Genomic DNA, 14,385 nt, shown 5'->3' with positions numbered 1-14,385 from the left:
CATATGTTATAACTGGAGATAAATCTGCACCAATAACTGATGGAATTCCATATGGATTATGGGACAACAAAATCAAATGTTCAAAGCTCAGTAAAAGGTGAAGCACTGATATGTATAAATGAAGGAGAGCGTAAAGCCCGTATCCAACTTAAATCTTTGGGTAGTGTAAAAGTTATTAACAAATAATTGATAGTTGAAGTACAGGCAAAAGCAGTGGGAAAGGACTATGGTTCACAGGACCCTGTGGAATCTCTAGTTCTACAATAGCCCTTGCCAGTGGTCTGACTGCTACACCTATACCTATTGTGCTAAATTTATCTAATTGGCAACTGAGTGAATTTAGCTATTGTAAGGACACAAACGTCACATCTTTCTTTCCAGTACTTCTTGTGGATAAGGTTACTGTTTATTCACGACGAGTACAAGACATTGCCAATTTAAGTATCAATATAAAGGCCAACCTTTATGTTCCCAGAAGCAAATGAGAAATTAATCCTTTTGGGAATTTTAAACAGTATTACAAGTTTATTTGGAACAGGAATGCCAATGCCTGGAGTGGCTCACGGCCGTGAGTGCCTACCTCGGGGCAGACTGTCAGAAAACAGGGCAGACACCCCAAGCTGGTGGTGTGGTCTATAATTAGATTTCACCAAGCCAGTGACAAATGTAAACTCCTGGATCACTGTCGCAGTCTTACCATGGAGTCAGACAATCCCTTTAGACGCTGCAGTGTATCTTGCCACCCAGGCAAACTGGACTTTGTGATAAAAGATCACTTAAAACAGAACTCACACCACATCAGGTTGCTCCCAGTCTCAAGGGACCAGTCATTTATCCAGATAAATTGGTTCTCTGGATCTTACACCAAAGACAACACTTGTAGCCAATTCTATAATAAACTAACCAAAGGTTAACGAGCTAAGAAAAGGAAATGAGAGTTATTGAGAAGCTAAAGCAGGTAAAATAAAGGCACAGGTGAGTCACAGTTTGTAATTCCAAATCGTGGCAGTGATGTAATAAGCTGTCAGTTTCCCAGAAGTCTTTCCAGGGTACCCAGATTGTCTCTGGGGATCTCCGCTTTGCATTTGGTACACTTCCCTGGAAAAGTCCAAATAGTCCAGAGATCCAGGATCTTTCCTTAAATCCATACTTATAACTTCTTCTCACAGAAAACAAGCTGCCACTTGGGTTTTTCCTTTGGTGATGGAGAATGCGGCATGCATTTTCAGTCTTTGACTTCCAGTCATCGCACATAATGGCCAGTTGTTTTGAAATTAGCACTTTTCTGTTAACGTTCTTTATTTGCATTCCACAAGGCTTCTTTTTCGTTTGATGGGTTATTCAGTTATGGGGGTATACACTGTGCAAATGTTTGCTACTACATTATAATGGGATACAGATGAGTGAAAACAATGCAAGTAACATCCCATTCATTTTCATGAAGCTTAAACACCAAGTACACTCTTATACATTTAACAATCACTTCGCTCTATACTAATACACAAGTGAATTAGCCTGGGGCTTCCACATGAGTTGGCACCTGGTCTGGCCAGGGTCACAGGCGGATACTGAAAAAATTAAAAGACCTATTAATTACGTGGTTCAGAAAGAAGCTAACAAAATAATTAACCCCATGTTACTGGGAATTTATGGTTTAGCAACTGAAGAATGATTTATGGTGTATAATACACATGAAATAACCAAAATATTCAATTAAACTCATATTAAGATTATTTAATTGGTAAAATATAAAAATGATTAGGGGAAAAAATCACATCATCAGAAAGGAAATTATTTGTTCAGAATATGGTGAATATGTAATAGACACTATTGATAATACCTTACAATTCTTGGAACTGAGAAAAGTGCCAGAATTAATTAGGGATAAACAGATCTTGAATTGATATTGTCCACACTGTATTCAAAAACATGAAGGAGAGAAAGTCAAATGCCAAATTAAAGGTAAACAAATATCATTTGGTGCAATTAGAAACTTGGTCTCTGTGACACCACATCTGAATCGAGACTGAGGTCTCCAGCTCCAGTCTGGATCACCCTGATGTTGGACATCGGACTGTAACCTGTGGAACTAATTCGGAAAGAACTCTCTGCAACTCTGAAGCTCCCCATCGCTGCTATAAAACTGACCTAAGAACTTTATTCATACCTAGATGTATAATGATCTTTTAACCAATCCGCTCTCTCTTCTTTTTTAATATATGTTAGTTCAGTTAATAAGAATTGACTGTAAGCTGGTATTTGGGTAAGATCTGAAATAGTCAGTGACCTAGTGGATAATGTGGCCAATCCTTTGGGATTGGCAGAACTTTTTATCTGATTAACAAGATTTTCAGTAATCCTCCTCATATTTGACTTGGCTGTCTGAGTGGGAGCCCAAGGCTGGATTGTTTTAAGGGAACTGTTCTTATTTCTGGCTTCTGGGTAACCAGGAAGGTATTGTAGAAGTTGTTTTGTTGCTGGCTTGGTGAATCTAAGGGCTTATCTACACGGGCACTTTACAGCCCTGCAACTTTCTCATTCGGGGTGTGGAAAAACACCCCCCTGAGCTCTGCAAGTGTCAGCACTGTAAAGTGCTGGTGTAGACAGCACACCAGTGCTGGGAGCTGCTCTCCCAGCGCTGGAGGCTAGCTATTCCCCTCGTGGAGGTGGTTTTTTATAGTGCTGGGAGAACTCTCTCTCAGCGCTATGCCGCAACTACACAAGCCATGTTAAAGCACTGCCGCGCTAGTGAAGACGTGCCCTAAGTATTAGAAATAACCACCAGTTTGGGGGATTGTCTGCCCCATTCTTTGCAGTGTGCCCTGACTGAGGAATCTCAGTGTACCCCCCTGGGGCCCCAGTCACATTGGTGTAGTCTGGCTAGGATACACACTACCACAGGTCAATTCGGTTTTGGATCAGAACCCCATGCTTGTGAAGAATTAATTTTGATATTGAAAGTTTAAGGGTTAAAGATCAATTACAATGAGTGAGCCAAGGTCATATGAAGATCTTGACAGAAAATGCCTTCACCAAGGGGGTTGACTTTTAGGGAAAAGGCCCCAGAGCAAGAACTTAAAAATCTGTTAGTGGCCAGTGATCAGAAAGCAGGGTCACCTATCCCAGAGGCACTTCCTGCTGAAGCAATTAGAATGGAACTGGCAGCAAACTAGTGACAATTTGAACATGAAGGAAAGCTGGCCAAACTCCCAATAAAAGAGAAAGAAAGGACGGCTAAGATGGAAGAAGAAGCTGCCGAAAGAGAGAGAGCTGCTCATCAAAGGCAGATGGAACGAGGAAAGGGCTCGGGAACTGCAACAGGAAGCTGCCAGACTTCAGCTCCAAGTCTTGGAAGAGCGAAGCTCCATCTCCCCTCCACAACAGCAAAACTGGGAAAGGATTTGTCCCATTTGCAAAGATACGGAAGACATAGAGGAATTTCTGTCTACCTTTGAATGCTTAGGCAGTCTTCACAAAGCCTTGGATGAACAGTGAATGCCTGTCCTGCTAACCAGGTTGACTGGTAAGCCAGAGAGGTATTTAATGAATCAAGAGAGCAAGAAGTGTTAGGCCTTGGCTACACTGGCGCTGTACAGCGCTGCAACTTGCTGCGCTCAGGGGTGTGAAAACGCCCTCCCCCGAGTGCAGCGCCTGCAGCGCTGCACGCTATTCCCCTCGGAGAGGTGGAGTACTTACAGCGCTGCGAGAGAGCTCTCGCAGCGCTGGCGGCACGATTACACTTGCGCTTCACAGCGCTGCCGCGGCAGTGCTGTGAATTGCCAAGTGTAGCCAAAACCCATTTTTGTTCAATCCAACCTATTTCCATTCCCCTTTTAGCTACCGTCACCTCACCTGTAGCACCTATAGTTGATGTTAGAGAGGATGGCATTTATGAAGATATGCATTAGCATAAACCCACATCAAGTTCCAGAACCTCCATATGCTTCTGCACCAAAGTCCAGGAGAACAGTAGATCCACCACCAGGAGTTGATATCTGAAGAAATAACTATCCCTTAATAATTATCGAATAATTAAGTTACAAGTATACAGTAATTAGATTTAATTGACATATAGGGTTTAAGTACATATAAGTGTTAAGTTACTAATAACAGTGTTTGTTGTGTACCACTGTCTACCTTTTTTGGGGGTGGAGGGTCATAATATTCACCCTGTCAAGGGGGGCACACTAGTCAATTAGTTCATTTTATCATCCATTTGTCATTGTATTATGTGATGTTATGGTCAATTGGTGTGCTATTTCTTATATAATCAATGTATGCTAAATAGATTTAAATTGTAGGATTATAGAAGTACAGTACTGATAAGTATTTACGGGTGATGAGTATGTATTAGCTATATAAGTAAAGCATGGTTGAAATGTAAGGCCTACAGGCTGAGACCGGTAAGATTTTAGTTTAGCCATACTAGGCCATAGGCTTATACATGCTTAACATAAGTGATCTAGGAATAACCCTATGCCCATAAGGTTACAAGGTCACTGCATAAGATGTACCAATAGGAAAAATGGATTGCAATAAACCACAAATGTATTGTCTGAGACCACAAGACACCTGATAATAACATCTTCAAATGTCTGTCCAGACCAAAGAGTACATGTCATGCCTAGAGGCTAATAAGCATAAGAGGAACTATGAACAACTTATGGAAAATGAGGTACCCCAACATTCATGGGGTGTGGAAGTACAGATAAGGGAAAGGGGGCTGACACCTTCATGCATGTGCATAAGGTGTTAAGCGTGGTTAGAATTACATGGGAGGTTCAGGTTGGACATTAAGAAAAACTTCCTAACTGTCGGGGTGGTTAAGCACTGGAATAAATTGTCCACGGAGGTTGTGGAATCTCCATCATTGGAGATTTTTAAGAGCAGGTTAAACAAACACCAGTCAGGGATGGTCTAGATAATACTCAGTCCTGTCATGAGTGCAGGGGACTGGAGTAGATGACCTCTCGAGGTCCCTTCCAGTCCTATGATTCTATGACTATATAAAGGGTTCCCTGGTTGGATAAAAATGGGAATACCCACAGGAGAAACCCCAGCAGGAACTAACCCTCTACTGCCGATCAATTGGTGAGAGGTCCATCGGAGCCAAGAACATCTTTGAGGATGTGAGTATGACTACAGCTATAATTATTGCACAGAATTGGTAGGATTTCTACATGCCTGGGTCATAGTCATTTCACTTATTGCTTTCATAAAACTTGTCGTACAGATACGACTTTGTACTTGGGATTGTGTCTGTGGTCGTTATCCTTGGACGACGTGTGTTCCTAGAGCCTCCACACTTGAGAAAAGCACCACAGGAGATTTCACGCTGTTGAGCCTGAAACTGCAGCATCCAGAGCTAAACCCAGGGTGGAGTCATAAAACATCCTTAAATTCATCTGTACTGGGGCAGGACTCACCCCCGCGGCGCCTCCTGCTGGTTCCTGGGAATTAGCTCTGGTTCCAGCTCTGGAGCGCCCTCTGCAGGCCAATGTCCCGCTTGCTGCTGGCCCCCGTGTCCCTCCCAGGACCCCGGTGCCCTTTTACCTGGGGTGCTGCCCTTCCAGGCAATACCCCACAGATCTGGGTCTCCCCTCCCCAGGGAACCCCCACCCTCTATCCCCACCTTGCCTCAGCCTATGGGCTACTGCCAGTCACCATCTAGCCCCCTTTCACTGGGGCCGACTGCAGTCTGTATAAGCCAGTCATCATAGGCAAGGGAGGTTTTGACCTGCTGCCTTTCCCTGCAGCCCAGTACCTCCAGGGGCCTTGTACAAGGCCTTGCAGCCTAGGGAGTTGCTGGCCCGGAGCTCCCCAGCTCCTCTGGCCTTTCCCCAGCCCTGCTTCACTCCAGTACCCTTTAGCACTCAGGCAGCTAGGTCCATCTCCCTCCTCAGCTAGAGGGGGACTGCCTGCTCCTGGCCCACTGCCCTCTTATAAGGGCCGGCTGGGCCCTTATTAAGCCAGCTACAGCTCTGGCTGCTTTCCCAATCAGCCCATCTTTCAGAGCTACAGCCCTCCCCAGGGCTGCTTGTTCCCTTCCAGGGCCGGAGCGGGGTGATCACCCCGCTACAGCATCACTCAATAAAAGGCTGCAGTATAAATCCATGGTACGCCCACTCCTTGAATCCTATGTGGAGTTCTGATCGCCACATCTAAAAAAAGATATACTAGGATTGGAAAGGAACAGACCAGGGCAACACAAATGATTACTGGTATGGAACAGCTTCCTTATGGGGAGAAATAAAAAAGACGGCGACTTTTCAGCTTGGAAAAGCGACGACCAACGGGGGTTAGGATGGAGGTCCATAAAATCATGAATGGTGTGGAGACAGGGAATGGGGAAGTGTTATTCACTCCTTCACATGACATAAGAACTAGGGGTCACCTGATGAAGTTAATGGGCAGCAAGTTTAACACAAACAAAAGGAAGTATTTCTTCACACAACACCCAGTCAACATGTGGAACTCGTTCCCAGGAAATGTTGCGAACGACAAAAGTATAACTGGGTTCAAAAAGAATTAGATAAATTAATGGAGAACTGGTCCAACAATAGCTATAAGCCAAGGTGGTCAGGGGTGCAGCCCTATGGTCTGGGAGCCCCTAAGCCCCTGACTGCCACATGCTGGGAGTGGACGACAGGGGATGGATAAATCAATAATTGCCCTGTTCTGTTCATTCCCCCTGAAGCACCTGGAATTGGCCACTGTTGGAAGACAGGAAACTAGGCTAGATGGACCACTGGCCTGACCCAGTATGGCCATTCTTAAGTTCTTATATTCTTAGCATAGGGCCATAAACAGATCCCTGAGAGATCCCACCTGAAACAGCGTCAGTCACACTCAGGGCAGCTCCCGCTTCTCACAGCAATTGGCTCAGGCTGTCTGCAGACTCAGGCATGTGGGCGTTGCTGGTTACTCTCCTATCTGCATCTCAAGCTGCCCCCAGACAGTGCAAAGTTTCACTAGTGGGTGAACGGAGGATGAAGAGATGGGGGGGCGTCCCAATGGAAGGGGGGGTCACAGTGACATCAGGAGAGTGGTGATGAAGAGAAGCATGAAGCTACTGAAGGAGGGTCTGGCATCATTCGTCCCTGAGGTGCAGTTCCCCATGGTGCTGGCTTGGCTCCCGGAGCCAATGTGCTCCCATATCCATTCGCCATAGGCCACCGTCCGGACATAGACACCAGGATGATTGGGCTGGCCACAGCCTTCCCCCCAACTCACGATCCCCATCAGGAACCAGGTCCCATTGTGGTCACATGCCAGCGGCCCCCCAGAATCACCCTAGAGGGGCAGAGAAATTGGGATTAGTAAGGCCCCCCCAGCCCCAAGTATCCACAGCTCAGCCCCTTGGAGCTCTAGGCATATGGACCATCCCAGGGCCCCACCCACATATTTTTCCACACCCACTTGAGAAGTGAAAGGAGCATTGTGCCCCTTCCCCCCACCTTTCCCTGAAGGAGGCATTGGTGGCAGAGGTGGGATCCCTAATACATTCACAGCAGAAAGGGTGGCTGTGTTCTTCTGCTCCTGCCCTACGCAGAGAACCCTGCTTGGGATGGGCTGGAAGGGCTCCCCAGAGCAGTAGGGCTGGAAGCGTACAGCTTCCATAAAGATGCATGCGGTATTTTCCCATCTCAGAGCAACTGGCTTAGGCTCTCTGCAGACTTGGGGAGGCCCCGGTTACACTCTAGCCACAGTCTCACTCTTTTCTATCCATCTGCAAAGACTTGACTATTACTTTAAATAAAAATGAAGCTGGGGCTCTGCCCTAATCACAGGACTCCAAGAGCTGGGGCCTAGGCATGGGACTGTGAGTCCATATGGATCTAAAAGCCAGAGCTGCTCCTGCCTGCACGAAGGAAGTCAGACTGTGGAACTGCACAGCTGTAGCAGCCGTTCTACACACTGCAGGCCCTAGATGGCGACAGGGAGCCACGCTGGGGCTCACGTGCATCCAGCCGACCCAGAGCCCTCTCTCACCTGGCAGGAGTCCTTCTGCCCTTCAGCGTAGCCAGCACAGATCATATCAGGTTTGACGGGGTCCCTGCCGATCTTCGGGTCCAGGTCGATGTTGTAGAGGGTGTTGCAGGCTGCAGTGTCGATCAGCTGGACCTGAACCTCCTGCAGCGTCTTGGGGGGTGGAAGAGAGACTGGGGGGGGGGGGGAGAGAATCAGGGTACTGGATCCATCACCTCCTGAAACCCACCCCCATGCCTGACAATTTCCTGTCCCCATCTACCTCCCCCACCCACTCTCCTCCTCTCTAGCCATCCCTCCACTCCATCCCCTCCCCCCATATCTACCGCGCTTGCATCCATTCCCCACCTCCACCCAGCTACCGGACCTGCACTGACCCCCAACCATAGCACCAATCGGTGCAGCGCTGCCCCTAGAGGTGGTTTCCTCTGCGAGGATTGAACCAGGGACCATCTGTATCTAAAACAGAAGGTTCCCAACTGAGCCTTGTGGATCAGTTGCCTCATAGCTGGCTGTGAGGGATACAGCCGATCCAGGGTAGCCAGCTGGCAGGGGGCAGCAGAGAGCTGGGCAGGGATTATTGCAAGATGCTGCAGGAATCACAGGGCTCCAGGAGCATGGGGCTTCAGGCGCAGAGTGATAGCGCCTCCTCCTGGGGAATGGTCTTACCCTCAGAGTCTATTCTTCCCCAACCAGTGACCCAGCACACGTGGTTGTCAGGGAAGGAGTCGGAGGGGCCTGGCAAGCAGACGGGGAGAATTTCATTGGTGTATCGCACTGGCTCTGTCAGCTGCAGTAGGGCGATGTCGGCAGACTTCCACGTGCTGCTGTAGTTGGGGTGGACAAAGATCTGGCTCACAGGGGATGAGATCTGGCACCGGGAGGGATAGGAGAGCTGGTATTCCCCCAGGTTCACACGATAGGAAGAGACAAGGTCAGATCTGGGAATGGTGGAGAAAAGGATGATCAAATGGATTGCAAACTTGGCCAAAAATGCAGCAGGGTCTGGGGCGGGGCAGCTAGGGACCAGGCGCACAGCAACACCGCATGGGGTGGCTTGCCTGCATAGATCCAGGCAGGATGTCTGTCTGTTGCACCGGTCCCTACCCGCCCCAGTTACTCACAATTGGAAGCAATGAGCTGCTGACACAACCCACTGGGCTGAGATGAGGGACCCACCACAGAAGTGGTGTCCATTGTGCTGGATGCTGACCTGCCATGGCCACCGGCCCCTTGGGGCGTCCCCACCCCCAACAATTCGGCCGGAGATTCTGGGCTGGCCGCACCCTGGAGGGGAAAAGCATTGACATGGGATGAGAAAAGAACCAGGAGTCCTGACTTTCAGCCCCTCTCCCTCCCTGCTGTAACCCACTAAACCCCACTCCCCTCCGAGAGCTGGGGATACAACCCAGGAGTCCGGGCTCCCAGCCTCATTCTCATGGCACTAATCCAGGGCAGGTAAGGCTGGCATTTTGAAGTGTCTTACCTGCCTGTTTCCAACTCCCTTGAGCACCTAGAGAGTGAAGAAAGAGAAGGGAAAGATATTAATGTGTATGTGTTGGGGGTGGAGGTTTATGCACAGGCATTGCTGGAACCTAAGAAGGTGTGTGGAGGGGAATAAATTCCAGTAGCTCCACCTATAATTCCCAAGCTCCGCCCATTGCCCCAGAACAGCCCTGTCCATCCTCAGTGCCAGCAAAAATTCATAGCTGTGTTTCTATTTGATTTACCACCAGTAGGTTCAAGAATAAACACTCCCCATTGATCTGAGTGGGGCAGCTCAGGACTGAATGCACCAATCCAGGCTAGATGGGCTGGGGGGGGGGGGTGTATGAAGGGTCAAGGGCTTGGATCTCCTTCTTATTCACAAGCCCAATTCCCTCCCCCACAACCCATATCTCGCTCACCTCCACCTGGGGCTGGACCCTACATCCCCACCCCACACTCACCCTGCAGCAGGGTCATCGCCAGCAGTGCTAGGGCCAGTGGGGAGCAGAGAAGCCCCATGGTTCAGCCTTCCCCAGGCCTGTCTTGGCTGCATGCAGCTGCCTCCATTGATCCGACCAAAGACTGACTGGGGAATAAAAGTTCTGGGGCAGGTTTTTATGGACACCTGTGTGCCCCTCCCTGGATCTATAGAGAATAATGGGGACTGATTTCCTGGTAACCCAAGCAAGGAAATAAGTGCAACTAAATTCAACGTGCTGAACAGGTTGTGACTGCTTTTATTCTGCTCTTCCTGGTGTCACCTCAGTATGGGCGTCCTGGAAAACCAAACGAAAACATGCGATGGCCGAGGTCACTGTGTTGAGGCCTCCAGTGATTTTCACTTCCCCATGTTATTGCCAACTGAGTGTGCAAAGCAGAGAGAGCCAAAAATAGTACCCAGGAGAGTGAGACGGTTCTCATGGAGTGAAAATTATGCTGGCTTTGGGGTTATTGTTGAGTTGTGGTTATTGTGGCATTTAGGACAAAGAAGCCTGGGAAACAAGCAGGGAGAACTGGAAGTCCTGGCACAGTCAGGGAACTATGATGCGATTGGAATAACAGAGACTTGGTGGGATAACTCACATGACTGGAGCACTATCATGGATGGATATAAACTGTTCAGGAAGGACAGGCAGGGCAGAAAAGGTGGGGGAGTTGCGTTGTATGTAAGAGAGGAGTATGACTGCTCAGAGCTCCAGTATGAAACTGCAGAAAAACCTGAGTGTCTCTGGATAAAGTTGAGAAGTGTGAGCAACAAGGGTGATGTCGTGGTCGGAGTCTGCTATAGACCACCAGACCAGGGGGATGAGGTGGACGAGGCTTTCTTCTGGCAACTAGCAGAAGTTGCTAGATCGCAGGCCCTGGTTCTCATGGGAGACTTTAATCACCCTGATATCTGCTGGGAGAGCAATACAGCGGTGCACAGACAATCCAGGAAGTTTTTGGAAAGTGTAGGGGACAATTTCCTGGTGCAAGTGCTGGAGGAACCAACTAGGGGCAGAGCTTTTCTTGACCTGCTGCTCACAAACAGGGAAGAATTAGTAGGGGAAGCAAAAGTGGATGGGAACCTGGGAGGCAGTGACCATGAGATGGTCGAGTTCAGGATCCTGACACAAGGAAGAAAGGAGAGCAGCAGAATACGGACCCTGGACTTCAGAAAAGCAGACTTTGACTCCCTCAGGGAACAGATGGGCAGGATCCCCTGGGAGAATAACATGAAGGGCAAAGGGGTCCAGGAGAGCTGGCTGTATTTTAAAGAATCCTTATTGCGGTTGCAGGAACAAACCATCCCGATGTGTAGAAAGAACAGTAAATATGGCAGGCGACCAGCCTGGCTAAACAGTGAAATCCTTGCTGACCTTAAACACAAAAAAAGAAGCTTACAAGAAGTGGAAGATTGGACAAATGACCAGGGAGGAGTATAAAAATATTGCTCAGGCATGCAGGAGTGAACTCAGGAAGGCCAAATCACACTTGGAGTTGCAGCTAGCAAGAGATGTTAAGAGTAACAAGAAGGGTTTCTTCAGGTATGTTAGCAACAAGAAGAAAGTCAAGGAAAGTGTGGGCCCCTTACTGAATGAGGGAGGCAACCTAGTGACCGAGGATGTGGAAAAAGCTCATGTACTCAATGATTTTTTTGCCTCTGTCTTCACGAACAAGGTCAGCTCCCAGACTGCTGCACTGAGCAGCACAATATGGGGAGAAGGTGACCAGCCCTCTGTGGAGAAAGAAGTGGTTCGGGACTATTTAGAAAAACTGGACGTGCACAAGTCCATGGGGCCGGATGCGCTGCGTCCGAGGGTGCTAAAGGAGTTGGCAGTTGAGATTGCAGAGCCATTAGCCATTATTTTTGAAAACTCATGGCGATCAGGGGAGGTCCCGGATGACTGGAAAAAGGCTAATGTAGTGCCCATCTTTAAACAAGGGAAGGAGGAGGATCCGGGGAACTACAGGTCAGTCAGCCTCACCTCAGTCCCTGGAAAAATCATGGAGCAGGTCCTCAAGGAATCAATTATGAAACACTTAGAGGAGAGGAAAGTGATCAGGAACAGTCAGCATGGATTCACCAAGGGGAAGTCGTGCCTGACTAACCTAATTGCCTTCTATGATGAGATAACTGGCTCTGTGGATGAGGGGAAAGCAGTGGACGTGTTATTCCTTGACTTTAGCAAAGCTTTTGATATGGTCTCCCACAGTATTCTTGCTGCCAAGTTAAAGAAGTATGGGCTGGATGAATGGACTGTAAGGTGGATAGAAAGCTGGCTAGATCGTCGGGCTCAACGGGTAGTGATCAATGGCTCCATGTCTAGTTGGCAGCCAGTTTCAAGCGGAGTGCCCCAAGGGTCGGTCCTGGGGCCGGTTTTGTTTAATATCTTTATTAAGGATCTGGAGGATGGTGTGGACTGCACTCTCAGCAAGTTTGCCGATGACACTAAACTAGGAGGCGTGGTAGATACACTAGAGGGTAGGGTTCGGATACAGAGGGACCTAGACAAACTAGAGGATTGGGCCAAAAGAAACCTGATGAGGTTCAACAAGGACAAGTGCAGAGTCCTGCACTTAGGACGGAAGAATCCCATGCACAGCTACAGACTAGGGACCGAATGGCTAGGTAGCAGTTCTGCAGAAAAGGACCTAGGGGTCACAGTGGATGAGAAGCTGGATATGAGTCAACAGTGTGCTCTTGTTGCCAAGAAGGCTAACGGCATTTTGGGCTGTATAAGTAGGGGCATTGCCAGCAGATCGAGGGACGTGATCGTTCCCCTTTATTCGACATTGGTGAGGCCTCATCTGAAGTACTGTGTCCAGTTTTGGGCCCCACACTACAAGAAGGATGTGGAAAAATTGGAAAGAGTCCAGCGGAGGGCAACAAAAATGATTAGGGGTCTGGAGCGCATGACTTATGAGGAGAGGCTGAGGGAACTGGGATTGTTTAGTCTCCAGAAGAGAAGAATGAGGGGGGATTTGATAGCTGCTTTCAACTACCTGAAGGGGGGTTCCAAAGAGGATGGAACTCGGCTGTTCTCAATGGTGGCAGATGACAGAACAAGGAGCAATGGTCTCAAGTTGCAGTGGGGGAGGTCTAGGTTGGATATTAGGGCCTGGTCTACACTAGGCGTTTATGTCGAATTTAGCGCCGTTACATCGAATTAACCCTGCACCCGTCCACACCACGAAGCTATTTAGTTTGACATAGAGGTCTCTTAAATTCGACTTCTGTACTCCTCCCCAACGAGGGGAGTAGCGCTAAATTCGACATGGCCATGTCGAATTAGGCTAGGTGTGGATGGAAATCGACGCTAATAGCTCCGGGAGCTATCCCACAGTGCACCACTCTGTTGTCGCTCTGGACAGCAGTCTGAGCTCGGATGCTCTGACCAGCCACACAGGAAAAGCCCCGGGAAAATTTGAATTCCTTTTCCTGTCTGGGCAGTTTGAATCTCATTTCCTGTTTGGACATCGTGGCGAGCTCAGCAGCACTGGCAACGATGCAGAGCTCTCCAGCAGAGATGGCCGTGCAATCTAATAGAAGGAGGGCCCCAGCATGGACTGATAGGGAAGTCTTGGATCTTATCGCTGTGTGGGGCGATGAGTCCGTGCTTTCAGAGCTGCGCTCCAAAAGACGGAATGCAAAGATCTACGAGAAGATCTCTAAAGCCATGGCAGAGAGAGGATACAGCCGGGATGCAACGCAGTGCCGCGTGAAAATCAAGGAGCTGAGACAAGGCTACCAGAAGACCAAAGTGGCAAACGGACGCTCCGGATCCCAGCCACAGACATCCCGTTTCTACGAGGCACTGCATTCCATCCTAGGTGCGGCCGCCACCACTACCCCACCACTGACCGTGGACTCTGAGGATGGGATATTGTCAACGGCCGGTTCCTCGGACATGTTAGCGGATGGGGAAGATGAGGAAGGAGATGAGGAGGACGAGGCAGTCGACAGCGCTTACAACGCTGATTTCCCCGACAGCCAGGATCTCTTCATCACCCTTACAGAGATCCCCTACCAACCGTCCCCAGCCCTTAACCCGGACACAGAATCAGGGGAAGGATCATCCAGTAAGTGTTTTAAACATCTAAACATTTATTTTTAACAGAACAGGAATATTAACAATAACAACAATGGGTTTCTCATGATTAGTGTGCCCTAGGCGCTTAACGTTTCAGTCCTGGGCAGTGCAACTATTGAAAAAAAATCTAACAATGTCCGGTTTTGCATGATTGTTCTGCCCAACTGTTTACTCTACTGTTTACTCTACTGTTTTGCATGATTGTTCTGCCCAACGCTCTACTGTTTAGTCCCTGCCAGTGCAGCTACAGTAAAATCCGGTCTATATGTCCGGGGATAGAGCTGAAATCCTCAATGGACATCTCCACGAAGCTCTCCTGGAGGTAATTGGAAAG

General features: G+C 48.5%; 1 protein-coding gene and 1 pseudogene across 1 annotated transcript; both read right to left on the bottom strand.

Moving 5' to 3' along the window:
• LOC135877976 (RING finger protein 112-like) overlaps window positions 1-14,385 on the bottom strand; it is a 1,138,053-nt pseudogene that overhangs the window by 171,295 nt on the left and 952,373 nt on the right.
• LOC135877464 (serine protease 27-like) lies at window positions 7,027-9,996 on the bottom strand. The gene is made up of 6 exons (XM_065402901.1): window positions 9,939-9,996; window positions 9,476-9,502; window positions 9,114-9,276; window positions 8,659-8,930; window positions 7,993-8,162; window positions 7,027-7,293 (listed from the first exon to the last, which is right to left on the bottom strand). The coding sequence occupies exons 1-6, from the start codon at window positions 9,994-9,996 to the stop codon at window positions 7,027-7,029; spliced, it is 957 nt and encodes a 318-aa protein (XP_065258973.1).

The sequence above is a fragment of the Emys orbicularis genome, chromosome 4 (genome assembly GCF_028017835.1).
Source record: "Emys orbicularis isolate rEmyOrb1 chromosome 4, rEmyOrb1.hap1, whole genome shotgun sequence".
Lineage (NCBI taxonomy): Eukaryota > Metazoa > Chordata > Testudines > Emydidae > Emys > Emys orbicularis.
Note: the sequence above shows the minus strand (reverse complement) of the source record. Positions and strands in the feature narration are given on the sequence as shown.